The 20,477-nt window shown below is 41.0% G+C and overlaps 1 protein-coding gene and 1 long non-coding RNA gene across 3 annotated transcripts; both read left to right on the forward strand.

The window, feature by feature from the left end:
* LOC108432459 (ankyrin repeat and SOCS box protein 17) lies at window positions 1–5,306 on the forward strand. 2 transcript variants are annotated; one of them, XM_017706283.2, is made up of 4 exons: window positions 1–467; window positions 1,666–1,946; window positions 4,049–4,310; window positions 4,916–5,306. In XM_017706283.2, the coding sequence occupies exons 2-4, from the start codon at window positions 1,720–1,722 to the stop codon at window positions 5,114–5,116; spliced, it is 690 nt and encodes a 229-aa protein (XP_017561772.1). In that variant the 5' UTR covers window positions 1–467; window positions 1,666–1,719; the 3' UTR covers window positions 5,117–5,306. The 2 variants fall into 2 exon arrangements, with proteins under 2 accessions (XP_017561772.1, XP_017561771.1); XM_017706282.2 differs by having other exon boundaries at window positions 7–467; window positions 4,910–5,306.
* A 4,712-nt stretch (window positions 5,307–10,018) lies between these two features.
* On the forward strand, window positions 10,019–17,543 carry LOC119265809. Its single transcript, XR_005131748.1, has 3 exons — window positions 10,019–10,154; window positions 14,061–14,178; window positions 15,636–17,543. It is a non-coding gene; the product is annotated as an uncharacterized LOC119265809 (long non-coding RNA).
* The last annotated feature ends 2,934 nt before the right edge of the window (window positions 17,544–20,477 follow it).

The raw sequence follows: 20,477 nt of genomic DNA on the forward strand, positions 1-20,477 counted from the left end.
GCAGAAGACATGACAGCAGTGACCTCTTCATGATGGCTGCTACTTGTTTGAGCTGTGCTAATGTACTTTAGTCCATGTTTAAAGATAAGTGTATAGTACAATAACACAAACTATTTCACAGCTTCTTGTTTTAATGTTCCACTCCACCTTAAATGCATTCTCACCCTTTCAGCAGGCTGCAGACACCACAATGCAACTGCTGCACTATTAAGGTGGAACAGAACATTTAGAACAGAGGTGCTCAATCCTGGTCCTGGAAATCTACCATTCTGGACAATTCAGATCCAACAGACCTGGCTCTAATGCTCAGATGCTCCTGAAGGGCTTCATTACCTGGATCAGGTGTGTAAGATTAGAGTTGGAGCTAAACTCAGCAAGGTGTTACATCTCCAGGAGCATGACTGGGCACCCCCGATTTAGATCAAGAAGCTGCTGAGTACGAGGCCAAATTCAGTAGCAGATCTGAGGTAAGTGTGTGATGATTAAGGCATGCATTAACACCTCGCCAGTCGGTGGAGTACACAGTTCCATTTCACGGCAGCAACATTTTGAAAGTTGGTGGAGTTCCCCTGTAGGTACTTAAAGTTCATTATGGTTTGATGGAGACCTTTGTGCTGTGAGAACATATTTTAATACAATTTAACATACGCTCTTGCAAACTGTGGTTCTACAAGGGTTCTTTATTAAGGATAGTGGTTTTGTGTAGAACACCTTTTGCATGATTAAAGAATTCTTTGCATAGTGAAATGGTTCTTCAGATGGAGAATGTGCTGTAGGTGGTTCTGTATAGCGGCAAAAATCGCTTGGCAACAGTGCTATATAGAACTACGTTTAACACGTTCTCCATCAATTTGAAGAGCCGTTTCACAATGCAAAGAACCATTTAGGCATAGAACCATGTTTAAGACCTTCTCCATCAATTTGAAGAACTGTTTCACAATGCAAAGAACCATTTAGGCATAGAACCACATTTAACACCTTCTCCATCAATTTGAAGAACCGTTTCACAATGCAAAGAACCATTTAAGCATAGAACCACTTTTAACACATTCTTCATCAATTTGAAGAACCGTTTCACAACACAAAGAACCATTTAGGCACAGAACCATGTTTAACACATTCTCCATCAGTCTGAAGAAGAATTTCACAATGCAAAGAACCATTTAAGCATGAGCAAGTTCTCAAATGCAGTGTTATGCATTTAATTTCCACTGCTCTTAAAAAAATATGGTTCTCTAGGGGTTCTTTGGCAATGACACTGGTTCTGTATAGAACCGAGAACACTCAAAGAATGCTTTGCATGCTTAAATGGTTCTCTGCATGGTGAAGCGGTTCTTCAGGGTTGATGAAGAATGTGTTGTGTATGGTTCTACACAGAACCATAAAGGGTTCTGCCATCGCTAAGATGCTTAGCAGAGCCCTTTTCGGTGCTATACAGAACCACTTTCAAAAAGCTTCTATGTAGAACCATCTCCAGCACCTTCTCCAGCAGTGTGAAGAACCCTTTCACCATTTAAGCGTGCTATGGTTCTTGATAGTGCTCGTGGTTCTGTGTAAAGCACCCTTAAAGAACCGTCTTGTTTGTAAGTGTGTGTTAAACCACGGGGCTTGAATTGCGTTTGTGACGACGCTGCGTTCCGTCGGGCGCGCGCCTCTACGCAACAGTGCACGTGGCGAAGCTGATGAATCCAGATGTGTCTCTGAGCTAACTCTCACGCGATGTCCCGCCGCGCGCACGTGCTACTCCACCTGGTGGCGCGCGTGATGATAAGAGCTCGCGCTCACATCCCGAGAAGCCGCGCGGACCTGCAGTCCTTCCTGCTGGACTTCATTCACGGAGCGAGCCCTCACAGCGCTGCCTGTGTGAGGAGGAGGACCCTCAGAGAGGACGCGGTGAGGGTCCTGCTGGAGAGGAGCGCCCACACCGGCCTGACCATCACAGCCAGGTAACTTGCCCCTTCTGAGGGCAAATCTCTGATTTGATCTGCACAGGACGCCTGTGTGGTTGTATATAGCGCCAAAAAGGGTTCTGCTATTGTTACAAAGTGTAAAGAAATGGCCCTGATAATACATTTAGCATAGACATGCTGCACCATAGCAACTGCCTAGCAACATCCTAGCAACCACCTGAAATACCACATAGCAGCACCATAGAAACCAAATGGAAGACCAAAGCCACCACCTAGCAACACCCTGATGACAACCAGACCACTCATACCAACTGAACCAACCAGTCATAGGAACTGCCTAGCAACATCCTAGCAACCACCTGAAATACCATAGCAAACACATAGCAGCACCCTAGAAACCAAATGGAAGACCACGGCTACCACCTAGCAACGCCCTGATGACTACCAGAGATATCATAGCAACACTCTAGCAACCAGTAAAGATAATATGCCAACCAGTCAGCAACACCCCTAGCAGCCAACTTGGAAATCATAGCAAACACCCTATGAACCACTTGGGACACCATCACTACATCCTAGCAACCTCCAGTATACCATACAAAGCACCCGGCAACACCATAGCAACCACCTTGGAATACTTTATCAATCACAAAATAACACTGTAACAACCACCAGAGATACCATAGCAACTGCTTAGCAACCTCTAACAACCACCTGGGTTACCATAGCAACTCATATGGTCTTTACCTTGCCTGCTTTTTTAACATTACCTTTTGTTAATAAACACTTAGCTCCTGTTTTGAAAACTGCAATCCTGCATTTATGCGATCCTGCTGGTTTATGTGGGTTTACTCTCTTTAAATAATGGACTAAAGAAACGTCAGGCTGCTGCAGGTGAGCAGTACGTTCCAAATCCACCTGCACACGCACTACACCTTCCAAACACGAGGCGTTTTCCATCGTTAATGTGAATTCAGCTCTAGCTGCCTGTAGGAAAACATGGAGTGTTATATTTTATAGCGTAACAGCTCATCTGAAGCAGCGGGACACTGGGAACTGTCCTCAGACGGTGTGTCTCACTCTGAGAAACGCCAGCAGAAACCGCGGAGAACCGATTGTACAGGGGGTTATTAACAGCTCTTTAATGCTCCATAATAATCCACTGTTTTAACAGTGAAAGGGAACGAACATGATTTCATATTATTAAGCCAGATGTTCAAAGTTAAAGTAGTCCTGTGTTGTTCTGTCAGTTCTTCTGGCCTGAATTTCGGTTTCAGTCGAGTTTTAGTTCAGTGTTGTTATTTTTGTCATTCTTTCATGCAAGAACGATGTCGCTTAGGGTCCCCAGATTACTGTGTATGAAACAGTTCTTCTCTTTCATTTTGGAGTAAAAAACTAAAACATAAAAAATTCATATGAAAAGCTGATTAATATAGTAACATTGAGTATAAATTTTAACGTATTTAACCTCTTCTTCTCTCATCATTATCATTATAAGTAGTAGTACACAGTTAGAAATTCAGGTTCTGTTCAGGTGCAGTTCTCGTTCAGCAAGGTACAAACAGTGTAAATGTTCCCTCAAAGGTTCTACAGTGGGTTTAAGGTCTGATTGATTTAAGCTTCACAGTTTTTCCAGGTGAAAAGTTGGTATTTGTACCTTTTCATAACTGAATGTTTTAAAACAGAACAGTAGAATAAAAGCCTGGAGGCGAGGCGGGGTGTGTGGAGTCAGTACAGCTTAGAACACATCATTTCAGTGGATTATAGTTCAGTTATGTTCCCTGACTAAAGGTACTGAGATGGAGCCTTGAGGGTTCCACCCCAGTGACGAGATGGACCCTGACCCAGTGACAGTGGTGTAGTAGTAGTTTTAATACACATTTACCGTTTATTTTCTAAATTTAACACACTGGGGAAGAACAAGACTGTAAATGAGACCTGTGCAAAAGTTACAGCACATTTTATATTTTACTCACAGCAGATAAATAAACATTGTTCAGCATTATTTCATATTTAAGTGGGTTTCCTGTAGAGGATGTTAGCCTATTTTCAATAGACGTCATCTGTCCAGGTCTCCCTGTAACTCCCTCCCTCACTTGTCTGTGTGAAACTCCTTTCTGTCTGTTCTGATTGGTCAGCCCCGGGATTGTAGGTCACATCACCCCTCTTGCGTTCTTGGCCCAGTGGCGCTGTTCCAGGGTCCTAAAGCAGCTGTTCCAGTGTGGCCACCTGGAGCGCGAGAGCCGGCCCTCAAACGTCCTCCTGTCCATCCTCTTCAGCCCTCCTCGCCTGGAGGAGGCGCCGGACAAGCGGAGCCACACACAGGTCGTTAAAGACATTGAAGACTGCATGGCCCTCTGCTTCAGAGTGCTCACCCACATCTCCATCGCTGACATAGAGGTGGGCGTCTTCAGGCCAAAGCAGACCCCAAACTGAGGGCGAACTGGTTCATTCTAAGTGGAAAAAAGATTGAAAAGTAATGTAGGGAACAGTGATTAGGGACCATTTGGGTTCCCTATAATAGTGTTCTGTATAGTGTTCTAATGTAGGGAACAGTAATTAGGGACCATTTGGGTTTCCTATAATAGTGTTCTGTATAGTGCTCTAATGTAGGGAACAGTGATTAGGGACCATTTGGGTTCCCTATAATAGTGTTCTGTATAGTGCTCTAATGTAGGGAACAGTGATCAGGGGACCATTTGGGTTCCCTATAATAGTGTTCTATATAGTGCTCCAGTGTAGGGAACAGTGATTAGGGACCATTTGTGTTCCTTATAATGGTGTTCTGTATAGTGCTCTAATGTAGAGAATAGTGATTAGGGACCATTTGTGTTCCCTATAATAATGTTTTATATAGTGCTCCAATGTGGGGAACAGTGATTAGGGACCATTTGAGTTCCCTATAATAGTGTTCTATATAGTGCTCTAATGTAGGGAACAGTGATTAGGGAACCATTTCTGTTCCAGACAATGTTCTAGATAATGACCTCTTTTCTCAGTTGCAGGTCATTCATGGCTGTTCTCCTCTGCTGGAGGACTGGAGGGTCTTTATCCCACCCAGCCGCTACCAGCAGCCCTGCGAACTGACCCACCTGTGCCGCGTGGCCATCAGACGGACTCTTATGCTTACAGGAGGCTTGCCGGACAGCATAAAGACTCTGCCTCTACCCACTTATCTGAAGAACTATCTTAATCTAGAACACTGACAGGTCCTTCACATCACCAGGGGGAGCTCTGCCACTGAGAAACTTGTTAATAGGTTGATTAAAGTCAGCATGACACCAAAATTAACCTGCTAGATGTCCTGGGTTGGATTAAGTGTGATGTTTCATTTAAAATGCTATAGTCCTGTTTTTCCATAAACTTCCATCTAAATGTACTGACTTTAGCCCCGCCTCTAAAACGTTTTCTGCTTTTTGATGACATCACCATGCATCAGCAGGTGGAGCAAAATAACATATACCAATAATAACCAAGAGAAAATGCTCAGCTAGCACAGAGACCCTCTGTTTGGGTTCACTACACGACTTTTCACTCAGACTGCTTTTTGCAGGTTGTTTTGGAGGACTGAAATATTTGGGATCCACACTAAACGATTAGGGATCACAAACGACTCAACTATTTAACTGTTGCTGAACTGAACAGAGCTACTGAACTCTCACAAACTCTCGTAAACACTTGCGTTCTCCCATTACTAGGAGACCCAAATAAACAGACATGGAGCTGCTGCTGCCGTTTTGTCTGCCGTTTGCCATGAAACAGTAGAGAAGCAGTAGGTAAACATGTTTAAGTGAAAGCCATGGATTTAAAATGTGAGCAGTTTGGTATTTTTTAGAGTTTTAAATGTACATGAACTCGATCGTGCCTTAAACTCAGCTCATTAACCTCTTCAAGTCTGTGAGACCACAGGTGGCTCCAAAGCGCACTTGGTTATGTTCTTCATAACGTTCATATTTCATAAGCTACATTCAGAAGCTGGGCATCATATGAGGCTGTAACTCTTCTCTCCAGTTAAATAGATGGTGATGTCATTTTAAACCCTTATAATAAAAGAAGCTGAACTCAGTTTGTTTTTCTACTGAAAGTCGAGCCGTTTTTCCCAAATCTGGGCTATAAACTATAAACAGACGGCGTCTCTTCAGTGATCTGCTCTGTAAACATTACTAATATAAAATAACACAAAGAGCGTCTGAGATTTTTGGCTTTCAGCTGTAAATTGTAAGCGTATAGTGATGTGTGTAGATCATAAAACACACGTTCTGTTCATTTGAGGGGCTTTTACAAAAATAAATACATTTTTAAAAATTAAAAATGACATTTCATGAAAAAAACAGTTACTGAATAATTTGGATTCAAAATTCAGATGGACAAGCCAAAATATTCCCTGGTCAATAAGAGGCTAAAAAGCTTTGATGTACACATGAAAGACTTTTTTGCCATTTTTCTTTGTTTACATGCTGTATTTACACTGGTCGAAAAAATCAAACGTTTGATAAACTCTGACTGGTCTGAAACGTGATGAGGAGGCAGTAAATCTGAGTCTGCGCCCCTCAAACATGATTCGACTCTCTCCAACTGTGACTCCGACTGACCCAGAAATCTCCAGACTAGAGCCGACCAGCACAGACTCAGCCAGACTGAGAATCAGGGTTAAATCAGGGTAAAAATCATGCAGTGTGACCCGACTTTCAGCAACAGAACATGAGATTGAGTGTGTTATCGCGAATAACATCATGTACAGTAGATTACAGGCATATTACGATTCTATCGAATGTGCTTTAATATCAGCAGTTCCTTCCATCACACTGTATGAATATCAGGTTAAGCTCCGCTTTTTCGGTGTCTTCCATATGAAGCAGAGTGTGCTTTTGTTCCCATCAGTCTGTAAAGTGTTTCACAACCCATCTTGTTTGCTGAATTGTATTCTGTTTGTTTCTGACTGATTCCAGCTTCTTGTTGTTCCGTCTCAGTTGCCGGGCAAAAAGCTCACATAGGATCCACAGATCTGATGTGCTTTGTTCAACAGTTTTGTTGTACAGTCACAAATACGCCATGTTACAGAAGGAAAATGAGCTTTTATAGATATAGATGAAGTGCCAAAACATTATGAGCACTGATGAGATGCGAGATGAAGTTAATAATGTTGATTATCTCATAACAGAGATGCGTGTGAAGATCTGGGACGTTCAGCGAACAGTCGGTTCTCATAGTCGATGTGTTGGATGTGGGAGAAATGTGCAGACCTGTAAGACCTGAGAGATTTTGGGGGGAGCCGGAGCCTATCCCAGCGGTCATTGGGCGGAGGGCAGGATACACCCTGGACAGGTCGCCAGTCCATCACAGGGCACTAACCGAAACACATTTTCTGAAGTTAAGTAACTTTTTTGTGTTTTAAAGCAACACTATGTAGAATTTGGGGATTTGGAGACCCCTCTGGTGGAAATATGTAATTGCACGCAACGTGTGGAGGAACATTTTGTAAGAGAATTAAAAGAGAACTCAGTCTAAACTCGGTGAAGGAACCTCTCTGAAGACGTGAGTGAATTATCTACTGCTGTCCTCACATCTTCATCAGTATGATGTTGATTATTTGAGGCCTAAACATCGAGCCGGACCTTCTTTTTGAGTCCTGTGTGTGACATTAATACAGAAAGATGTACGACGTGGTGGGAAAAATTTGACTCCTCAGAATTTTAAATGATTATTTCAGGCTTTAAAGGGCAACTTGCAGCACTGCACACTCACCATATTTCAGTGTGTTCCTTTTTTCCATACTCAGTAATGACACCTCAGTTTTAACAAAAAATATTAAATAATAAATATGATTTTCTGTGTGAACAGCTGTTCAAAGCTGTTTGCTGGTCATGTACCGGCTGCGTTTTTGATCTCAAAATGAGCTGAAATTGTTCCCGAAACAGTCACTAGTGACACATTTAGTTAGGTTTGGGTAAAGTATGATTGACTTAGTAGTGACAAAATTGAACTTTCAATGATTTTTTATAATAAAATAAACATAAATAAGGTAGAGGGTCACTCAAAGCAAGACTACAGAATACGGTTACTGAACATGTATTAGGGCTGTTATTAATCTGAGGGTTGAGCTGCAGGCTGTTACAGCATTAACAAGACTCATTCACCAAATAAAACTTCAAGAGAAATAAAAACAGACAGCTTTACAGTGTAAAAGGTAATTACAGTATTTTTAAATCAGAATTTAGAGCAACAGCTGAAGCCAACAACGTTCATGTCAGGGCTGCACAAAACACTGATCAGGCATAACATTCTGACCACCTCCTTTATATCAGCTCCACTTACTGTATAGCTGCACTTTGTAGTTCTACAGTTACAGACTGTAGTCCATCTGTTTCTCTGATACTTTGTTACCCCCTTTTACCCTGTTCTTCAGTGGTCAGGACCCCCATGGACCCTCACAAAGCAGGTACTATTTGGGTGGTGGGTCATTCTCAACATTACAGTAACACTGACGTGGTGGTGGTGTGTTAGTCTGTGTTGCACTGGTTTGAGTGGATCAGACATAACAGAGCTAGAGTTTTTAAACACTGTCCACTCACTGTCCACTCTATTAGACACTCCCACCTTGTAGATGTAAAGTCAGAGACGACAGCTCATCTGCTGCTGCACAGTTTGTGCTGGTCATCCTCTAGTCCTTCATCAGTGGTCACAGGACGCTGCCCACAGGACGCTGTTGGCTGGATATTTTTGGTTGGTGGACTATTCTCAGTCCAGCAGCAACACTGAGGTGTTTAAAGGCTCCAGCAGCACTGCTGTGTCTGATCCACTCATACCAGTGCAACACACACTGACACACCACTACCACGACATCAGTGTTACTGCAGTGCTGAGAATGATCCACCACCCAAATAGTACCTGCTCTGTGAGGGTCGTTGTACTTTGCATGCACTAAAGTGTTGAATTTTCAGTTTCGTGGATCTGCGGGAAACCAAATGGACTGAGGTTGTGGGGGCAGACTCGTCACTTAAAGGTAGCTGGCGGTCTCTGTACAAAAGGCCCATTGAAAAGAGAGTGGGAGACCTCCAGTGGAGGATCGTACATGGGATACTAGCCACAAACAGGCACGCAAAACTCTCTCCCTTTCTCTTTAACTCTCTTTCACTCTCTCCCTTTCTCTTTAACTCTCTCACTCTCTCCCTTTCTCTTTAACTCTCTCTCTCACTCTCTCCCTTTCTCTTTAACTCTCTCTCACTCTCTCCCTTTATCTAACTCTCTCTCTCTTTAACTCCCTCTCTCTCTTTAACTCTCCCTCTTTAACTCCCTCTCTCTCTTTAATTCTCTCTTTAACTCTCTCTCTTTAACTCTCTCTCACTCTCTTTAACTCTCTCATGCTCTCTCTCTTTAACTCTCTTTAATTCTCTCTCTTTAACACTCTCTCTCTCTCTTTCTTTCTCTCTTTGTCTCGCTCTCTCTTTAACTCTCTCTTTCATTTTCTCTGTCTCTCTCTCTCTCTTTAACTCTCTTTCATTTTCTCTGTCTCTCTCTCTCTCTTTAACTCTCTCTGTCTTTCTCTCTATCTCTCTCTCTTTAACTCTCTCTCTTTCTTTAACTCTCTTTCTCTCTCTGTCTCACTCTTTCTATCTGTTTCTATGTCTCTTTCTGTCTCTCTCTTTTTCTGTCTCTCTCTGTTTCTCTGTGTATCCCTCTGTGATCTCTTTGTTCCCTCTCTCCCTTCTCTCTCTCTCTCTCTCTCTCTCTCTCTGTTTCTCTGTTTATCTCTGTCTCAGTGATCTCTCTTTGTTCTCTCTCTCTCTCTCACTCACTCACTCTCTCTCTCTCTCTCTCTCTCTCTCTCTCTCTCTCTCTCTCTCTCTCTGTTTCTCTGTTTATCTCTGTCTCAGTGATCTCTCTTTGTTCTCTCTCTCTCTCTCTCTCTCTCTCTGTTTCTCTGTTTATCTCTGTCTCAGTGATCTCTCTTTGTTCTCTCTCTCTCTCACTCTCTCACTCTCTCTCTCTCTCTCTCTCTCTCTCTCTCTCTCTCTGTTTCTCTGTTTATCTCTGTCTCAGTGATCTCTCTTTGTTCTCTCTCTCTCTCTCTCTCTCTCTCTCTCTCTCTCTCTCTCTCTCTCTGTGCAGTGGACGATCAGTGGATGAACTACATCTCATTCTGTGGGTGATGGACTCACGCTGAGTTAGAGGGCTGTTTGGTTGCAGAGCTGATTTACGTCCACAGCAAGCTGCTCATCATCGACAACAACACGGTCATCATCGGTCAGTCACTGAGACCTCACTTCTTTTTCACTGTTTAAGGTCCATTTGTTAAAAAAAAAAAAAAAAAAAACAAGTCGGGCCCCTGACATTGTCCTTTCGGCCCACAACATTATTTACATTTTCTGTTTTTATCAGCCCGTTTCACCCTGAGATGCACTACAGTTCCCAGCATGCACTGCAGCATAGTGTGTGTTCTGTCCACAGTCTGTGGGTCAGCGGTTACACAAAAGGAGAAGATGCCTGGTGTTTCATTCAAGCAAATAGGCAGTTTCAAAAACAATTTACATTTTTATTTAGAATTATTTTTAACGGTATTCAGCGCCTATTTTGCTGTTGTAGTTTTGGCGTATTTTGAATAAACAGTGGTCAGTTGGGGGTCATGGCAGCTGGCCAACAGACCTGTTGAGACTTTTTTTAAAATGGCCTTTTCGTGGTTGAGTTTGACACCCCTGGTTTAAGGTGAATGGGCTGTGAGGCAGATGACTCACTCGTTCCCCTACTGGCAGACAGGAGCAGAGCAGCGGTCAGATTACACTCTAAAGACTGAGCTTACAGGTGGCCGCCTGGACAAGTCTTATTTTTCATTTTGAAGTACTGATACCGAGTTATAAACTGTCTGATTCAGCACAAACTCAGATGTTCAGTATCAGCTATTCAACACAAGTGTTCAGTGTTAGAGCATACAAAGGCAAAATAATACACAACTGGATTTTTCCCTCGTTTTTACTGAGATAAACAACAAAAGCAAACAGAATTGAAGATTTGTATGAACAATCTGAACAGCAGACCACTTTTTCAGCTTATAAAAGTCATGAGAAGTGTTGAAGAAAATCTTGTCCTTTGAAAATTCTGGTTTTCATTAGTCTGAATCTCTGCTTTGATTGGATCTGCTGGATAATATCATCATCATCATCACCACCATCATCATCATTTTCATCATCACTTGGTAGCCAGTTATTTTTTTGATTGGCTACCAAACGATGATGACCTCAAACAGAATAAGCAGCTGTACACACTGATCTAATGGACAGACACTACAGGTGGACACACAACTTCGCTTCTGGATGGTAAATAAAATATATCTGTGTTGTAGTCATGGCGACCCCTGGTTCCTATCACCACCACTGTAAAGATGTCTGAACCATTTCACACCGAACCGCTCTGAAACTCTCTGATTGTTTGTCACACACTGAGTTATGGGGGAATTTTGGAATATCTGAGGGTGCAGTGAGACGTTTGCTGATATACAATATCTATATATTGATATATCGATATATGATTGCCCAAATACTTGTGAAGTTATTTCCGTGTCATGAACGCATCTCTGGTGTATATGATGTGATGTTAATATACTCCAAATACTTTTTATCTGATGAGTCCCGCAGTTTTGGGCTCACTAGTCATTCTGGAAGTGCAATTTTAGAACAAAAAGTTAGAGAAACCGTTATTTTGGAAGCCGCCTTCATCCTGTACCAGTCAGCTGGTCAGATCTCTCAAATGAAAAGAACCAGCACCATTAAAGCTAATCCAGCTCCAGCATTACTTTAACTCTTGAGAGTTGCTGGCGTGATCAAATCACGTGCATTACATAACAGCATTAAAATAGTCATATTGGGCATTGATTATGATAAAGGCTTCAGAATAAGAGTCCTTTGTATGATGGTGCTTTAGGGCCACTGTTAATAAAAATAAAAAAGTAGAGTTCAAGAAAAAATCTGAGAAAAAGTCATAATATTTCAAGAATAAAACTAATATTTCAAGAAAAAAAGTCGAAATATTTAGAGAAAGATGTTTTATATTTCAAGAATAACGTAATATTTTGAGAAAAAATGTCAAAATATTTCGAGAAAAAAAGTCATAATTTTGAGAAAAGCATAACATTTAGATGATAAAGTTGTAATATTTAGAGAGAAAAAACTCAATATTTGGAGGATAAAGTGGGCTAACTGTAGGGGGGCTGACTGCCTGCCATGTTTATTTTTAACAGTGGCCCTAAAACGCCGCCGTGCCTTTGTGATTCTACTGTGAATGTAAAGCTGCTTTTCCACCACATGGTATCTGCTCAGCTCGACTTAACTCGCTTTTGCTACCAGCTACTTCGATTTCCACTGCAGATATAGCGCCCCCTTGATGTAGCTGGCTGTCATAGCGACGCCAAATGAGACTGCTGTGACAAGAAGAGAGAGAAGAGAGTGTCTCTCAGGAGACAGAAGAGTTTGGGGGAAAACTCCATCAGAGTTCAGATGACGAGACGAATCAGGCTGCTCAAAAAGGCGTCACAAGAGGCTAGGCTAACCAACCTGGTAGCTAACGTTAGCATATGTGTTTAGCAAGCATGTGTTTTGGTATCTACTCACCTCTCTTAGAACCTCAACAGAGATGGTACCAAAAAAGGACTGGGTACGAGGTACCACCTTTCGCCTAATCAAAAACCAGAAAAAGCGAGTCGAGCCAAGTCGAGTCAGTACCATGCAGTGGAAAAGTTTACTTGATTTAATTAAACACCTAAATGTTTATTAAACATGATTTATTAAAACTAAAACTACTAAGATGTGCATAAATAGTGTAAATGTTCTGTAATTAAGATTCATACTCAAAAGACAGCGCCCCCTTTGGCGAAGACTGCCTGGCTCGTAGCCTCCAGGTGATTTGGCTTCGTTAGCCCTGGTGTAGAAGCTTCCCTGTGTGTAAATCAGGAGCTCAGTGCAGGTCAGAAAAGCTTCTGCTCAGACTTTACCCTGCGTGGCCTCCCATGTGTCCACTAGGCCTGGGCAATATCTAAAAAAAGAATCTGCACAATATTTTCTATTCAAAAATTTAATTGTCCATTATGTCACCAACTAATACACTCGGCCTGCTGCGGCTTGGACTTAGACTTCAGTCTAGAACTCACATAGTTAATGATGTAATACTGAGTGACATCTTTTGAAAAGTACTTCTGGTAGCAGTTACTGCAGACGTGTGCTCCTGAGCTTCTTCTAGTGTGGGTTCATGGCGACTTGCCTGCTAAAAGCACTCCCTGCTGGAGAAACTTCAGACTGCAGCACCTTCCAAAGCCACACCCACCTGCTTTACATATTAAACAAGGCGTTTCCATTGTTATAGTGAAGTCACTCTGGAATTCAGTTATATTTTCCTTTGGAAAAGCAAATAATGATATAGTTTCATAGTTTTTAAGACATTCAAGCCAGACATCGGACCACTTTAGCTGTACGGAAAATACTGCGAGCTTTTCTCAAACAGTTAATGACGCAGATTTTTAAGGCACATGATAATCCAATATTTTAATAATAAAAATGGATAAAATATATGTGCGTTAAATCATGTGTACCTATGATTTAAAATGATTAATCAAGTGGGTTAATTGTAAATTAGTCCTCTCTATTTTTCAGTCTGTTTCCCAGCATGCCTTTTAGGCATCATGTTTGAGTTACTTGTCAATCATCGAAAATACATGATTACATATTATTATTATTATTATTATTAATATTAATTATATGAATGATTTCTGATTGAAATACATGGAAAATTGTGTGGAAAGATCAGATTCTAATCTTTCAGTCCAATCCATGTTAGTGTTTATAAGCAGAAGAGGAGAGATTTTATTCTTGTATTATTTTATTATTGAAAGTTGTGGTTGTGTGTTCAGTCGTTCAGTCGATTTGGCTGCTTCTGTTATTTGTTTTGAAGAGAAGCAGTGCAGACTCCACCTCTCCGTACAGACTGGAAGCACAGTTTAGCTGTGTAGTTGTGCATGTATAGTCAGATGTCTAGCAGGTCAGCAGTAACTCAGTCTGGGACGTCGGCTCACACTGTTTAGACAGTAAGACGCTGATGGAGGTATATATAATGTATGTATACCGAATGCTGTTTTGCTCAGGATTGAGAGTTTTCTCTCTTTTCTAGAACCATCCTCGGTGCCTTTACGGACCCCAGCGTAGACGTGAGTGACCTCATCGGTGACCGTTTCTGTAAGGAGGTTTGGATGACCACTGCAGGACGCAACGCCACCATCTACGAGAAGGTGCGTATGTTTATTTAAGCTCGTGTAGAGGAGACAGTGCTGTTCAGGGTCTAAGTCCAACCAGACAATTGTTCATAAACTATTTATCTTGGCTGTAATAAGTCAGTATGTAAGTATGTCAGTAAGGCAATAGGTCAGTAAATAAGTAAGGCAGTAAACAGTGGACAGTAACTGAGTAAATGTAATTAGTTTCTGTACTTAAGTAGTTTTTCGTGTATCTATACTGAAGTTTTTCCATTCTGGGCGACTTTTCACTTTCACTCCACTACATTTCAGAGTCTAATATCTGACTTTTTCCTCCACTACATTTTGAGAAATCTGTCGTTCCTTTTGGTTTCTGTGTGTATAAAAATGTAACATGTCAAAATGAAAGAAGCTCAAAGCCAGAGCACCAATCAGGGCCCAGCGGTCACTTTGTTTAGAGCTGGTTTTGACCTGTTGGTCATACCGACCCAGTGCAGCACACGGTTCAACATCAGCGCAGCAGCGTAAAATTTTGGGAGAGTCTGTTCAACATAAATGATGAACTAACCTAACTTTGTGTAAATAGAGCACAATATAGAAATATGTCCACATATGCAGTCGAGACTGACGCGGCTTTTTTCTGAATTTCTACAAACACCATTTCATTTTATAGTAAATTAGTCTGGGCTGGTTTATGTTTATGAACAGAGGCCTACAGATCAACATAGTTCCAAGTTTAAGTTGAATAAAAACTGGCTTTAAACTCAGGATCACAGATGAGCTCCTTTACTAAGTTGTAAATAAATCTGAAACTGAAACTTTGCTTGTCTGTAAAAGTGATTTCAGAGCCACTCGGTTCTCCCTGATGGAAACTGTTTACCTTCAGTGTTTTGTGCTTAATGATAACAGGACATCAGAGCCAGAATTACTCTTTTTTAGTACTTTTACTTTTGATACTTAAGTACATATGAAGGTAAATACTTTAGTACTTTTACTCAAGCGGAGGTCTAAAGGGAGGAACTTTTTATAATATTAAGTATAGTAAGTAATATTTTACCTTGGGTGTGTCTGCTTTAATGTAATGCTTTAACCGAACATGGTTTGTGTACTTCGTCCACCACTGGCAGTGTCAGTAAATCAGTAGTAAGTCTGTGTCAAATTGTAAAAATTTCAATTTTTTTACTGAAAAAAAAAATAAAAACAAAACCTAAAATGTTCCATAATTTTTGCTCAGACCAGTTTTTCTTTTAGAAAATGTCCCTGACGTTTCAAAACGAGCAGGTAAACAGTGGCTGTGCATTAGACTGTGCAGGAGTGTTCTCTAGAGAGGCTGTGGGCCTGAGAGTGGCCTGTGGATGATCTGGCCTCATTTACCTGCAGGAGCTCCATAAACATAAATAAAGCTTCCAGAAGGAGTGAAACTAAACCACAGCAGGTTCTGTCGGAGCACCACCGCGTTCTCCTCTGCTCACCACCACTGTGTTCCACTGCAGGTGTTCCACTGCCTGCCCTCCAGCCTGGTGAGGAACCTGCAGGAGAGGCTTCCTGGTTCAGTTCCCGCTGGACTTCCTGAGTGAGCAGAACCTGCTGCCCTCCATCGGCACCAAGGAGGCCATGGTCCCCGCCGAGATCTGGACCTGATTGAAACTGTGACCGTAAACACGGAGTCCGTATGAGGCGAAACGGCGCCCCCTTCTGGACGAGCTGTGAAGAAACTGCATGATGAACTGAAATGAAGCGAATCGTATGAAGGCGGGCAGCTCACTGTGAAGTGCCTTAGGAGGGTGTAAACACCTCCGTATCAGTTCCTACCTATGACTACATCATATTTGTCTTGTCAGTAGCAACAAATGCAGAATATAGAATATAAAAATGACGTTTTTACAATAAACCGTAACAGTAAAACAGCAAAAAAATGATTTTAGCAAATGGAAACTCAGAAAGAGGCCAGCATGTCTAATATTTAGTGTACACTAAGCTTTACAGGACTGTTCAGCTTATTTCTACACATTTTTCATTATTTTATGTTGTGATCCAAGAAAATGATCTTACAGCTTGGGCCACTTTTAACATGCGTTGTTAAAAAAGCGCAGTTACCTGCCAGTAAGACACACGCAGTCAGATTTTACCACTTAAAATAAGCCGAAATATCTAGAAATGGTTTGAATTATCTCTAAATATTAGCCATGTCCCTACAGTCGAGGTTTTCTCCTGATAATGTGCCTTTCCTTTCACTACTACTTCCACTATTCACTGTTCAGTGTCTGAGGTTTGATTCTTTAGTTTTAGTGCTGGAGCTGTGAATGCAGCTCACAAGTAATGGAAGCATATAGCCCACCAGTTAGCATGGTGCTAACTGCATGCCTTCATGCTGATTTCAAAATTCATTATAAGCAGATAGAAAGCAGAAAATAAGAAAGCTAGCGAATTATGAACATTATGAATTTTGCATTATTTTTAAAAATGAACAGACAACATTCAGTCTTCCAGGTGGCTGCTATTGTTTTGGCTAAGCTAATGTGCTTTAGTCCATGTTTGTAGAACAGAGAGTCACAGAAACCACTGTTTACTGCTACAGCACCAGTTAGCACGATGCTAATCACTGGGCAATAAGATTCCATCTCGTTTTTAATGTAAAAGAATTCATTCATTTCCCTGAACAGCGTAAAACATTTTTACACCGCTGTTATATTTAAGAACTTTTAAACTCGAGTTATAGGAGTTTAAAACGGCGCCTCATGTACGTTCATGACGTCAGTGAGCGCGAACAGCCAATGAGCTGCTCCGCTTGCAACCAGTCGTCACTCTCTGGCAGTAAAGCCTGCCTCCTGCTGCCCAAAACCCGTTTACTGTAGAATAAAGGAAACATACTGGTGAGATTTCTTTGTTTTTTAGTGAAACTCGTCCTTCTACTGTCTATAATTAAAGGAAAGTTCTGGGAAAGTGATTAGAAACTATTTTAACTGTTCGTTTTTAGCCGTTGGGCTCCATTCACTCCCATTCATTGAGGACTCCGCTCGCTGGCGACCTCTGCTGTTTCGTAGTGTTTTTGATATAACAGGGGAAGTAGGAAGTGGCCAGGCTCCTCATAAACCGGCTCTGGTACAGCAAGGTCTCCTTCTTTCTCTGGAGTTTTCCGTCTCTGAACGCGGGGAGGCTCGGCCGAGTGCTGTTTTCTCTCCTCCTGCGCTCAGATGTCGCTGAAAGCCATTTCTGCCGCAGCTTCTCTGAACAGACACTGTTCAAATCTTTAATAGCAGTTTTTTTTTGCACATTCTTCTTATCTTTTCTGTTCATTTACAGTCTGTACAGAGCAGGAAGTAGACGACCGAGGGAAAATGAATGGGGAATAAATCTGAAATGTGAATAAATCCTTGATTAAACCTGTTATTATATAATAATCAGCTGTGGTCTGTGTCATTATCTCTGAACATGAGGTTTACTGTTATTCCTGAAGAGGCAGGTCTGATAATCAGGCCTGTTCTTATTCATAATGTTAACCCTTTCATGTCTGCACTCAGTCTGAGATACTTTAGGTGAACATTTAACAATAATATGAATTATTTATTACTTAAAGGAGAATTCCACCAATATTTTCAAAATTATAATTGCAAAACTACATAACTGAGTGTGTGAGCTGGAAACACGAGCGGTTCAGAGCGGTTTGGTGTGATATGTTTCGGTCGTCTTTACAGTGGTGGTGATGAGAAACAGGGGTCACCATGACTACAACACAGATATAGACATTTTATTTACCATCCAGAACCACCAGAGAACCTACACAAGTCTTCTGAGTTTATATGAAATGTTGATGAAAATCTGGAATAATCCGTTTTCTTTGGGGACTATTTTTGCGCCCTGCATGTATCCCTCCACCATGAATGGAGTTTAAGGCCAAATTCTTCTAAAAACATAAAACACTGTGTTTACATGTACTTAATAAGCTGAAAAATGCAGACAATCAGATTGTGTCAGTAATCCAATATATTCAAATATATTTTTAAATATATTCATATATATTCAAGCACCTGGCTCCACTTCTGATAGTTGGATGTTTATATTCAAATATATTCTTATATATTTAAATATATTCATATATATTCGAGTACCTGGCACCACCTCTGATACTTGGATGTTTATATTCAAATACATTCTTATATATTCAAATATATTCATATATATTCGAGCACCTGGCTCCACCTCTGATGGTTGGACATTTATATTCGAATATATTCTTATATATTCAAATACATTCATATATACTCGAGCACCTGGCTCCACCTCTGACGGTTGGACATTTATATTCGAATATATTCTTATATATTCAAAAATATTCAAGCACCTGGCACCACCTCTGATGGTTGGATGTTTATATTCAAATATATTCTTATATATTTAAATATATTCATATATATTCGAGTACCTGGCTCCACCTCTGATACTTGGATGTTTATATTCGAATACATTCTCATATATTCAAATATATTCATATATATTCGAGCACCTGGCTCTACCTCTGATGGTTGGACATTTATATTCGAATATATTCTTATATATTCAAAAATATTCAAGCACCTGGCTCCACCTCTTATGGTTGGATGTTTTTATTCGAATATATTCTTATATATTCAAATACATTCATATATATTCGAGCAGCTGGCCCCACCTCTGATGGTTGGGTGTTTATATTCGAATATATTCTTATATATTCAAATACATTCATATATATTCGAGCACGTGGCTCCACCTCTGACGGTTGGAGGTTTATAATCGAATATATTCTTATATATTCAAATACATTCATATATATTCAAGCACCTGGCTCCACCTCTGATGGTTGGATTTTTATATTTGAATATACACTCACCGGCCACTTTATTAGGTACAATTGCTTGTTATCACAAATAGCTAGTCAGCCAATCACACGGCCACAACTCAATGCATTTAGGCATGTAGAGGTGGTCAAGACAACTTGCTGAAGTGCAGACCGAGCATCAGAATGGGGAAGAAAGGGGATTTAAGGGACTTTGAACGTGGCGTGGTTGTTGGTGCCAGACGGGCTGGTCTGAGTATTTCAGAAACTGCTGATCTACTGGGATTTTCACGCACAACCATCTCTAGGGTTTACAGAGAACGGTCAGAAAAAGAGGAAATATCCAGTGAGCGGCAGTCGTGTGGACGAAAATGCCTTGTTGATGTGAGAGGTCAGAGGAGACCGGGCAGACTGGTTCCAGATAGAAAGGCAACAGGAACTGTTCCCGGCTGCACAATTTGGACAAAACATTAGTGTTGTGATTAGACTGCTATGTATTATAGAACACCTTGCAGCTTATTAAGAACACGAACACCATAAATAAGGCAGCATGGATCAAGATCAGCTTGGATTATTATGACCACCATAATAATGATGCGTGTATTATGGTTGGTAAGAGGGCTCATTTACATATTTTGCATACTGCTCTGTGGTACTATTGCTAAGCCAGTATTGTGATAACGATTAATAAACAACATATTGTACAGCCCCAATTTCAACCATCGTCTATTTCTCATCCCCTTCATTGCATGTCTGCCGCCTCCTCCATTTACACACAGAGCTTTAACAGGAAAACTATTTATAAAAAAGTATTTTCAACTTCATTTCTACATGTAGTGTATATTTTATTAAGAGGTTCTCTCACTACAATCCCCATAATGCATTACACAAATCCATTATGAACCATTGGGAATCCCTGTGGTGTCACTTAATCATGGCAGCTAGCCTAGTCCCTGGGTTCTGTACTTAAGTAGTTTGTTCGTCTATCTGTACTGAAGTTTCTCCATTCTGGGCGACTTTTCACTTTCACTCCACTACATTTCAGAGTCTAATATCTGACTTTTTCCTCCACTACATTTTGAGAAATCTGTCATTCCTTTTGGTTTCTGTGTGTATAAAAACGTAACATGTCAAAATGAAAGAAGCGCAAAGCCAGAGCACCAATCAGGGCCCAGCGGTCACTTTGTTTAGAGCTGGTTTTGACCTGTTGGTCATACCGACCCAGTGCAGCACACGGTTCAACGTCAGCGCAGCAGCGTAAAATTTTGGGAGAGTCTGTTCAACATAAATGATGAACTAACCTAACTTTGTGTAAATAGAGCACAATATAGAAATATGTCCACATATGCAGTCGAGACTGACGCGGCTTTTTTCTGAATTTCTACAAACACCATTTCATTTTATAGTAAATTAGTCTGGGCTGGTTTATGTTTATGAACAGAGGCCTACAGATCAACATAGTAAAGGAGCTCATCTGTGATCCTGAGTTTAAAGCCAGTTTTTATTAAACTTAAACTTGGAA

Source organism: Pygocentrus nattereri, chromosome 17 (assembly GCF_015220715.1).
Source record: "Pygocentrus nattereri isolate fPygNat1 chromosome 17, fPygNat1.pri, whole genome shotgun sequence".
Taxonomy (NCBI): Eukaryota; Metazoa; Chordata; class Actinopteri; order Characiformes; family Serrasalmidae; genus Pygocentrus; species Pygocentrus nattereri.

Bases quoted from the DNA above. Each gene is read 5' to 3' on its own strand.
- LOC108432459 (XM_017706282.2), top strand. From the start codon at position 1,720: ATGTCCCGCCGCGCGCACGTGCTACTCCACCTGGTGGCGCGCGTGATG. The intron at 1,947-4,048 runs GTAACTTGCCCC...CTGATTGGTCAG, and splicing joins GGCCTGACCATCACAGCCAG to CCCCGGGATTGTAGGTCACA. The intron at 4,311-4,909 runs GTGGGCGTCTTC...CTCTTTTCTCAG, and splicing joins TCTCCATCGCTGACATAGAG to TTGCAGGTCATTCATGGCTG.